General features: G+C 42.6%; 2 protein-coding genes across 2 annotated transcripts; both read left to right on the forward strand.

Moving 5' to 3' along the window:
- Window positions 1-179: 179 nt before the first annotated feature.
- On the forward strand, window positions 180-962 carry LOC310771101 (olfactory receptor 10H2-like; the record flags this gene model as incomplete). The annotated part of the gene is made up of 1 exon (XM_083663772.1): window positions 180-962. One exon carries the CDS (start codon window positions 180-182, stop codon window positions 960-962), a length of 783 nt encoding a protein of 260 aa, XP_083519898.1.
- Window positions 963-7,356: 6,394 nt separating this feature from the next.
- LOC310771102 (olfactory receptor 10H1-like) lies at window positions 7,357-9,021 on the forward strand (the record flags this gene model as incomplete). The annotated part of the gene is made up of 2 exons (XM_083663773.1): window positions 7,357-8,122; window positions 8,888-9,021. The coding sequence occupies 2 exons, from the start codon at window positions 7,357-7,359 to the stop codon at window positions 9,019-9,021; spliced, it is 900 nt and encodes a 299-aa protein (XP_083519899.1).
- Window positions 9,022-11,640: the final 2,619 nt, after the last annotated feature.

Genomic DNA, 11,640 nt, shown 5'->3' on the forward strand with positions numbered 1-11,640 from the left:
GGGGGGGGGGGGGGGGGCATCGGATCCTGGATCTTCTGTGTGGGTAGGGGAGTGAATTGTCATTTTGGGTCTCACGTTTGTTAATCTCCTTTACACTTGATGATCATCTCTAAAGCATTAAGCCAAATGATTTAATTATGTTGACACTAATTATTGGTTTGTGAACTACTCCAAAGATAATGGACAATGTTACTGTATCTTTCATTCTTGGGGGTTATGCACATTTTGGACATTTGAAATACTTGTATTTTATAATAATAGCATTGTTGTACATTGCAGTTGTTTTTTCCAACACAGCAATCCTTGCGGTTATTTGGACGAATAGAAGCTTACATGAACCTATGTATCTGTTTCTGTGCAGCCTGTTTGTCAATGAACTGTATCGTTCTGCAGCGATTTTTCCATTCCTTCTGGTTCAGCTGATCTCTGACACTCACACAGTTTCTGTCCCATGGTGTTTTTTGCAGATGTTCTGTCTATACTCATATGGAGGTACGCAGCTTCTCACTTTAACCTTCATGTCTTATGACCGATACCTTGCTATCTGTCATCCTCTACAATATAATACACACATGACATCTAACAAGGTGGCTGTATTTATTGTTGTGACATGGTTGTACGCTGCTCTCATAACCCTGATCAATCTATCCTTGAGTCTGCGTTTGACACTGTGTGGAAACTTCATCAATGATTGGAAGTGTGCCAACTATCTCATCGTCAAGCTGGCATGCTCACGCTCTGACACCAGAGTCAATAACATTTTTGGTCTCTTTAACCTTTGTCTAACCAACTGTGTCCCTGTAATTCCCATCCTTTTTTGTTACATGAAGATTCTTTACATTTGTTTTGCTGGTTCAAAAGAGACCAGGCAGAAAGCTCTTAGTACCTGTGCTCCTCAGCTGGTTTCCTTTCTCTGCTATTCCTTTGCTTGCATCTTTTTGATAGGTATCAAAAAGAGTTGACCAGAGGAGTTGGCCCCATGTGTTGAAATATGGTATATTTGTGTATGCTCAGACATGGGTGAATGTTTTAATGCTTTTAAATCCTATCATGTATGGAATGGGGCTGTCCAAAATACAAGGCATATGTAAAAGTCTGGTCTATTGTTACATACTGGCTCGTTCCAGGGTTCCTGTGTAAGTGTGATAAGTCTGGAAGACTACTGGAAACCAAATCTGTAAATACAAATACTATTTTGTAGTCTTGAAATGTGTGTGTGGCCCACTATCATTTTCTTTATTTGGGTTGTGGTCTGGTGAAACAAAAGTTCAGTAAATTCACAGAATTTAAACAAAATATGAATATGTTGGCTAATTTTTTTTTCTTTCTCTTTTCTCATTTTCTAGGGTGAGTGTAGCCAGTGTAAATAAATACAACATCATTTCATGTTTTTCTTCTTTCTGTATTTTCCCTATAATTAATCCATAATGTCATGCCTCTTTCCAGTTAACTTGACACATACATCTGATAGATGCACCTGGCAAGGGGGAGGCCAGGCTTCACTGTGCAATATGCCCTAACCCGACATATTACACACTACATCTTCTAAATGCAACTGGGATACATCATCAGTGATGTAACCTGGGGTCGTTGGGTGTTTGGGGTCTCACAACATCATACACACTCGCCCAGGTGACCCAGCTGAGGCTAATTACGCCTCGGCTTGTATCCCAGCAGCAGCCACTCACGGATCTGACCACTTAATCTTCCTCTGCAATGTTGCTAGAGGACGGGTCCAAGAAACCCCAATCCACTGCTGTGGAACTACTCCGCACGGACCAGAACATCAGTGCATGGAGAGTCGAGGCACTGTGGTTCTCCCGGCCGAGCTTCTCCTTCGACAGTTTAATAGAAACTTAAAAGTTCCTTTCAAGGTAATCAGGAAATTACAGATTTTTATTTATTTATTCCACTTCTTGTATAATATCTTACCATCTCCCATGTTTACAATGAGATGTCAAACTATTAATAACCATGTTCATATTATTTTATAGTAATCATTCTAATCAAAATATACCCAAAGTCAGATTTTTACATGGACCTATGTATCTGTTACTGTGCAGCCTGTTGTTTGTAAATTAACTGTATGGTTCAGTGTTGTTTCCATTCCTTCTCCTTCAGATAATCTCTGACACTCACAGTTTCTGCTTCATGATGTTTCTGTTTGTTTACTCTTATGCATGTGCTGAGTTTTGCCACTTAGCCCTCATGTCTGATGACAGCTACCTTCTTATCTGTTGTCCTCCACAATATAATACACATGTACACGCATGCACACACACACACACACACACACACACACACACACACACACACACACACACACACACACACACACACACACACACACACATTTCCAAATACACACATATCCTTGATATAAGCCCAAAATACCCTGCGCCCCAGCCAATATTCATACCGTTTGTGACCATTTATGACAATGAAACGATGAAGAAACCTAATTGACCCGAAATGGTCTAGGACTGCACAAGGACAATGCGGGCGGGAAAAGTTGTGTGATTTTTTGAGACTTTATTTTAATACTTAATCACCCTGATGTGGTTATTTTGTTGATTTGTAGTCGTTTGTTCATAAATTCTATTATTTTGCTTTGACATCTGTTCCACAGTTTGATAATGCCTTCACCACTGCTGTGAAATAAATTTGATTTTGAAACAGTCGTCTTGCTTGTGTTGTTATTTAGCCTTTCGGAGGCTAGGCTATTGCATGTTAAATCAACACATTTCATTAAACCTACAACAAGACCAATTTTAGGTGGTGACCTGACAATCTGTCCCAAATATTCCTATTTTCATATTATGGCCATGACACACAAACACATGCACACCTGCTAATTCAGCACCATGGACAGGTTAATGATACTGTAATATGAAAGATAAATTTGTACAGGATTCTCTCTGAATAAATCAGTCGGATCAACTTTATTATTACACGGCTTTGTTGAATACTTAATTCTGAAAGGGCAATCACATCACAATGAGCTGGGAGCGTAATGTGACCTCTAGTGCTGTCTCAATGCAGGCCAGAGGTCATACGTCATGTGACCTCTAGTGCTGCATCCATGCAGGTCAGAGGTCATACGTTACTGATCAGCCAACCTGGATGCTTTGTTACTATTATACTCCACAGTAGCATTAAGAGAGACAGTTGTTTTCTGTACAACCATCAGCCATGATTTTGGCACGGCTCTAATTTGCGTCTGCGACAGGTGCCGTGAACGTTTCCGCATCCCGGCCGAGAATTGCATCCCCAACATATTTCGGGGCTGCTTTAACTTAGAAATCAGGGAGTTCACGTCTACCAGACAATTATATCACTTTGAAACAGTTACATTTCTGTATGAATCATTACAATATGCTCCTGTGAGGTGGGGATGCTGCCGGCGCTGGGGTGCAAAACTCGGCATAACACTTGGCGGATGGCGCAAGGCGGACTGCTATCTTCCCTGCCTTATGGCACGCGCAAACAGGTGTGCAAGCGCTATTAGAGGATAGCACCTGTCAGACGATAGAGCCCCTTGTGTCTGATTATTGCACCTGAGCTTCTTCCCTTCTTGGAGTGTTGCTCGCTACCAGCGCTGACTTTTACAGAGTCAGGTATATGACACAGAACACACAGCACTCTGTTAAACAACAAAAGCACATGTTAGATACGGTTTGTCATAAGCCAACATTGTACAGTAAAGAGAGAGAGAGGCTCAGGCTTCTCAACTGCACACCGTTAAGTAAAAAAGAAACCAAAAAACAGAAGTTGAATTTCAATGCTTACACAAAACATAGCCTTTAGGGTTGGTACAGATTTTTAACAGTCCAATTCAAATGAAGCACTTTTATTTCAGATGGTTGCCCTCATGATGGGAAGTGGAGAGAAAAACTTCTTATTTAATTTGTGTTACACACTTGACTAAGCAAGACTCCAGTCAGTGTGTTGGAATGATACGTTTCTTTACTGGCATTCTGCAAATTAGATATACAGACGTAGCTGTGTTATTTACACGTTTTTGTCTCGTCACTGTAGACCGGAAACTATGTCTTTTTCTCTTAGTTAAATACAAATGACAAAATACAGCATCCATAACATAAAACATCAATAAATCATACAAAACATGAATACTCCTCTCCCCTCTTTAGCGTCACTAACAGAATTCACAGGTTGGTAGAAGTGATTCAATCTTCTTAGATTATAGAATGTACTTCAAACACAGACAATTTACACCTGAAACAGCACCACAGGGCACAACCGCTAGCAAGAGTTAGCCACAATTAGCATAGATGCTAACGTTTATCACCTTGCTCTCAAAACATTCACAGGCGGAATTACAAACGGCCAACTATATTCCCACCCTCCTTAACATACCCTATGACAGCATGTGTGTTTACTCAACCCATGTTGTCCTGCTTACCTGCACACGTAGCTGTGTTATTTACACCTTTTTGTCTCGTCACTGTAGACCGGAAACTCTTATAGTATAGTATAGCTACCAGATAAGCATTGTGACAATTACAACAAAATATCTCTCATCATGCTGAGCACACACGGTGAAACTGGCACCATTTAACATAGAAACAAGCAACAGACACTTAGTTTACAGCATGAAGTCAATACTAGAAGGAATGTCACCCTGGAACACACACACACACAGGACCAACTAAGCCACAGGTAGGTAAAGCTGGACTAAAACGTGGGGCACTGACTACACCCAAGTCAACTGAAACACTGCCTCTTTCCCAACAGGGCAAAAGGCTCAACCAGATGCAGGTGCAGGCATTGCATTGTCATCTCATCACTTAACAAAGGGACAGTCAGGCACCCAGAAATGTCCCAGCCTTTTATACACAATCAACAGAGCAAACGTCTTGGCTCAGCAGCGACACACACACACACACACACACACACACACACACACACACACACACACACACACACACACACTGCTACAGGCCGAGAATGAGAAAACACGTTCACCAACAAGGGAATCAAATGCACACCTCTCAGTGCTCAACTCAAGTCAAACTCTGCTTTGAAAAATCCAACAATAACATCCAATAAACATGTAGCATCAACTCACTACAGGCTCACCATGAGGCAAACAAACAGAAACGCCATCAATACAACCACAATGCTGCCCAAAAGGCCACTCCACTCACCTCTCTGCAGCTGCCATGTGGTGCAGTTTGAGGAAGTGGTGTAAATCCCCAAGACGCCACAGGGCGGCGCCAGAGACACAGCACAACAGCGTGTGTCAGGTCCAAACAACTCATTGCTTGGAATTCTGGCCAGCCTTGTGTCTGGTACCGACACCTGACACCAGCCTTGTGTCTTGTCCATTCTTGTACTGACACTGCCACTGCCACTGACACCTGACACTGACACTGGCACACGCACGCTAATCTACAGCCATCAGACGCAGCTACACATGTATCACAGGTGGCCTATGACTCGTGGTGGCACGAACATTTGCATCCTGGATGTGTTTGGAGCAGCAGCAGCTGCAGCTCTCTTGTCTGTGCAAAAAGTGCACCGGAAGCAGCAATCCGCTCACATTTCACCACATCAATGGAGCCAGAGAGCAACTCTGAGCAGGACTGTTGCATTCTGGGTAGAGGCAATGATATGGACCAAAGTGAGGCATTTTGGCCCTCTTTCACACTGCTAAGCGGCTGTACTGGTTTCACAACATGTTTTGAGAGTCAAGAGACGGTGCAGAGAATGTTTCTTTTTAAAGGGCTGGTGCAATATCACATCCTATTGGACTATGTTTCTTTTTTGGATGGATAAGGATAGTGGCATTCAATGTTAAATGTAGTTTGATTCCACTGTGTGTGTGTGTGTGTGTGTGTGTGTGTGTGTGTGTGTGTGTGTGTGTGTGTGTGTGTGTGTGTGTGTGTGTGTGTGTGTGTGTGTGTCTGTGTGTCTGTGTGTGTATGCGTATGTATGCGTGTGTGTATTGGGTGAATGTAGGCACATTGTAAAGCGCTTTGGATAAAAGCGTTTTACAATGTGCCTATATAAATGATTATGAGATTGAGAACATTTTATTATGATTATGAGATTGAGAACGTAGCTGGTCATCAGCAATGGGCAGTATGCAATATGTAATATATCGTAGATACGCACACAGAGACAGAGTTGGCAAGAGTAACAGCTTGAGAACCAGGAGTTGCTCAGAGCGAAAGCTGAACGAGAGGCCCAAAGGGCAGTAGAGGACACCGATCATCAGAAACGCTTAGGCAAGGCTTTTGGTGATGAAGTCAGCTTCTTCCACATATGGTCCCCAGGTGACCCAGAAAGCTGACTTATACCCTCATGAAAGGGCTTACCCTACCGACACTCTCAGTGACAGAGGACGTGACACCACTAAACTGAGAGTTTCTAGGGAGCTGGCTGGATCCGGAGGCCGTGAATAAGTGAGGGAACAGGTCCTCTGGGGCCAAAGGGGCCTCAGGGGCCTCAGGGGCCATCAGGTTGAGCCCCGCGGCCTGTCAGAGGGTCGCGGACCGTAGGTTCAATCCTGACGGCCTTTAAAAGGACCATGGACCTCATGTTGAATGCCTGCGGCACTGTGTGTATGTGTGTGTGCCCAGCCTCTCTGTCACCACATGTCTGTCGGTCGCACCCTCCCGTCCATTCCCTCCCATGTTAAAAACACCGTGTTCGAACCCGGATGGCAAAAAATCTACAAAAGATATGGGAAAGTTGAACACACGCGATGGATTCCTCACCCAGCTTAACGATGGAATGGCGTCTACATGTGAGTATGTGGGAGGAGATGTGCGCTGAAAAAGATACCTGCCTCAAATTGCTCCTCGAGGGACTAATAAAGTATTTTGAATTGAATTGAACAGAACATACTATGACTGAATAAAATAATTCTGTTTGCTCCCCAAACCCATTTTTCAGTTATTTTTGCTCCAATGTAAACTTCAGACAGTGAAAAGTTAGCAGTAAGAAAGAATCCCAAAGTGCCTGAGTCAGAGTTGTTTAGCCTGGATGAATATGTGATGCACTAGCACCAGGGGGCCAGACCGTCACGCAGAACCAAATGAAATGTGAGTTCACGTGACGGGCTGGTTCACCAGGCTAGTGATGCACAGGTACCTGTGGGACTGGCCTGAAAAGGTATAAAGCAGCGGACATCGCTGCTCTCTACAGGCAGGGAGGGAGGAGTACAGCTGTGTACATGACAGCAGATTAGAACGTTAGATTGTGTGTGAAACATGTCAACTTGTGTCATGTATACTCTTTCTTTTGGGGGGGGGGGGGCATCGGATCCTGGATCTTCTGTGTGGGTACGGGAGTGAATTGTCATTAGGTTTGTGAACTACTCCAAAGATAATGGACAATGTTACTGTATCTTTCATTCTTGGGGGTTATGCACATTTTGGACATTTGAAATACTTGTATTTTATAATAATAGCATTGTTGTACATTGCAGTTGTTTTTTCCAACACAGCAATCCTTGTGGTTATTTGGATGAATAGAAGCTTACATGAACCTATGTATCTGTTTCTGTGCAGCCTGTTTGTAAATGAACTGTATCGTTCTGCAGCGATTTTTCCATTCCTTCTGGTTCAGCTGATCTCTGACACTCACACAGTTTCTGTCCCATGGTGTTTTTTGCAGATGTTCTGTCTATACTCATATGGAGGTACGCAGCTTCTCACTTTAGCCTTCATGTCTTATGACCGATACCTTGCTATCTGTCATCCTCTACAATATAATACACACATGACATCTAACAAGGTGGCTGTATTTATTGTTGTGACATGGTTGTACGCTGCTCTCATAACCCTGATCAATCTATCCTTGAGTCTGCGTTTGACACTGTGTGGAAACTTCATCAATGATTGGAAGTGTGCCAACTATCTCATCGTCAAGCTGGCATGCTCACGCTCTGACACCAGAGTCAATAACATTTTTGGTCTCTTTAACCTTTGTCTAACCAACTGTGTCCCTGTAATTCCCATCCTTTTTTGTTACATGAAGATTCTTTACATTTGTTTTGCTGGTTCAAAAGAGACCAGGCAGAAAGCTCTTAGTACCTGTGCTCCTCAGCTGGTTTCCTTTCTCTGCTATTCCTTTGCTTGCATCTTTTTGATAGGTATCAAAAGAGTTGACCAGAGGAGTTGGCCCCATGTGTTGAAATATGGTATATTTGTGTATGCTCAGACATGGGTGAATGTTTTAATGCTTTTAAATCCTATCATGTATGGAATGGGGCTGTCCAAAATACGAGGCATATGTAAAAGTCTGGTCTATTGTTACATACTGGCTCGTTCCAGGGTTCCTGTGTAAGTGTGATAAGTCTGGAAGACTACTGGAAACCAAATCTGTAAATACAAATACTATTTTGTGTGTGGCCCACTATCATTTTCTTTATTTGGGTTGTGGTCTGGTGAAATAAAAGTTCAGTAAATTCACAGAATTTAAACAAAATATGAATATGTTGGCTCATTTTTTTTTATTTCTCTTTTCTCATTTTCTAGGGTGAGTGTAGCCAGTGTAAATAAATACAACATCATTTCATGTTTTTCTTCTTTCTGTATTTTCCCTATAATTAATCCATAATGTCATGCTTCTTTCCAGTTAACTTGACACATACATCTGATAGATGCACCTGGCAAGGGGGAGGCCAGGCTTCACTGTGCAATATGCCCTAACCCGACATATTACACACTACATCTTCTAAATGCAACTGGGATACATCATGAGTGATGTAACCTGGGGTCGTTGGGTGTTTGGGGTCTCACAACATCATACACACTCGCCCAGGTGACCCAGCTGAGGCTAATTACGCCTCGGCTTGTATCCCAGCAGCAGCCACTCACGGATCTGACCACTTAATCTTCCTCTGCAATGTTGCCAGCGGACGGGTCCAAGAAACCCCAATCCACTGCTGTGGAACTACTCCGCACGGACCAGAACATCAGTGCATGGAGAGTCGAGGCACTGTGGTTCTCCCGGCCGAGCTTCTCCTTCGACAGTTTAATAGAAACTTAAAAGTTCCTTTCAAGGTAATCAGGAAATTACAGATTTTTATTTATTTATTCCACTTCTTGTATAATATCTTACCATCTCCCATGTTTACAATGAGATGTCAAACTATTAATAACCATGTTCATATTATTTTATAGTAATCATTCTAATCAAAATATACCCAAAGTCAGATTTTTACATGGACCTATGTATCTGTTACTGTGCAGCCTGTTGTTTGTAAATTAACTGTATGGTTCAGTGTTGTTTCCATTCCTTCTCCTTCAGATAATCTCTGACACTCACAGTTTCTGCTTCATGATGTTTCTGTTTGTTTACTCTTATGCATGTGCTGAGTTTTGCCACTTAGCCCTCATGTCTGATGACAGCTACCTTGCTATCTGTTGTCCTCCACAATATAATACACATGTACACGCATGCACATGCGGGGGCACGCACACACACACACACACACGCACGCACGCACGCACGCACGCACGCACGCACACGCGCGCGCGCGCACGCACGCACGCACACACACACACACACACACACACACACACACACACACACACACACACACACACACATTTCCAAATACACACATATCCTTGATATAAGCCCAAAATACCCTGCGCCCCAGCCAATATTCATACCGTTTGTGACCATTTATGACAATGAAACGATGAAGAAACCTAATTGACCCGAAATGGTCTAGGACTGCACAAGGACAATGCGGGCGGGAAAAGTTGTGTGATTTTTTTAGACTTTATTTTAATACTTAATCACCCTGATGTGGTTATTTTGTTGATTTGTAGTCGTTTGTTCATAAATTCTATTATTTTGCTTTGACATCTGTTCCACAGTTTGATAATGCCTTCACCACTGCTGTGAAATAAATTTGATTTTGAAACAGTCGTCTTGCTTGTGTTGTTATTTAGCCTTTCGGAGGCTAGGCTATTGCATGTTAAATCAACACATTTCATTAAACCTACAACAAGACCAATTTTAGGTGGTGACCTGACAATCTGTCCCAAATATTCCTATTTTCATATTATGGCCATGACGCACAAACACATGCACACCTGCTAATTCAGCACCATGGACAGGTTAATGATACTGTAATATGAAAGATAAATTTGTACAGGATTCTCTCTGAATAAATCAGTCGGATCAACTTTATTATTACACGGCTTTGTTGAATACTTAATTCTGAAAGGGCAATCACATCACAATGAGCTGGGAGCGTAATGTGACCTCTAGTGCTGTCTCCATGCAGGCCAGAGGTCATACGTCATGTGACCTCTAGTGCTGCATCCATGCAGGTCAGAGGTCATACGTTACTGATCAGCCAACCTGGATGCTTTGTTACTATTATACTCCACAGTAGCATTAAGAGAGACATTTGGCACGGCTCTAATTTGCGTCTGCGACAGGTGCCGTGAACCTTTCCGCATCCCGGCCGAGAATTGCATCCCCAACATATTTCGGGGCTGCTTTAACTTAGAAATCAGGGAGTTCACGTCTACCAGACAATTATATCACTTTGAAACAGTTACATTTCTGTATGAATCATTACAATATGCTCCCGTGAGGTGGGGATGCTGCCGGCGCTGGGGTGCAAAACTCGGCATAACACTTGGCGGATGGCGCAAGGCGGACTGCTATCTTCCCTGCCTTAAGGCACGCGCAAACAGGTGTGCAAGCGCTATTAGGGGATATCACCTGTCGGACGATAGAGCCCCTTGTGTCTTATTATTGCACCTGAGCTTCTTCCCTTCTTGGAGTGTTGCTCGCTACCAGCGCTGACTTTTACAGAGTCAGGTATATGACAAAGAACACAGCACTCTGTTAAACAACAAAAGCACATGTTAGATACGGTTTGTCATAAGCCAACATTGTACAGTAAAGAGAGAGAGGCTCAGGCTTCTCAACTGCACACCGTTAAGTAAAAAAGAAACCAAAAAACAGAAGTTGAATTTCAATGCTTACACAAAACATAGCCTTTAGGGTTGGTACAGATTTTTAACAGTCAAATTCAAATGAAGCACTTTTATTTCAGATGGTTGCCCTCATGATGGGAAGTGGAGAGAAAAACTTGCCATTTAATTTGTGTTACACACTTGACTAAGCAAGACTCCAGTCAGTGTGTTGGAATGATACGTTTCTTTACTGGCATTCTGCAAATTAGATATACAGACGTAGCTGTGTTATTTACACGTTTTTGTCTCGTCACTTTAGACCGGAAACTATGTCTTTTTCTCTTAGTTAAATACAAATGACAAAATACAGCATCCATAACATAAAACATCAATAAATCATACAAAACATGAATACTCCTCTCCCCTCTTTAGCGTCACTAACAGAATTCACAGGTTGGTAGAAGTGATTCAATCTTCTTAGATTATAGAATGTACTTCAAACACAGACAATTTACACCTGAAACAGCACCACAGGGCACAACCGCTAGCAAGAGTTAGCCACAATTAGCATAGATGCTAACGTTTATCACCTTGCTCTCAAAACATTCACAGGCGGAATTACAAACGGCCAACTATATTCCCACCCTCCTTAACATACCCTATGACAGCATGTGTGTTTACTCAACCCATGTTGTCCTGCTTACCTGCACACGTAGCTGTGTTA

This window comes from Poromitra crassiceps (genome assembly GCF_964638095.1).
Source record: "Poromitra crassiceps genome assembly, contig: HAP1_SCAFFOLD_357, whole genome shotgun sequence".
Taxonomy (NCBI): Eukaryota; Metazoa; Chordata; class Actinopteri; order Beryciformes; family Melamphaidae; genus Poromitra; species Poromitra crassiceps.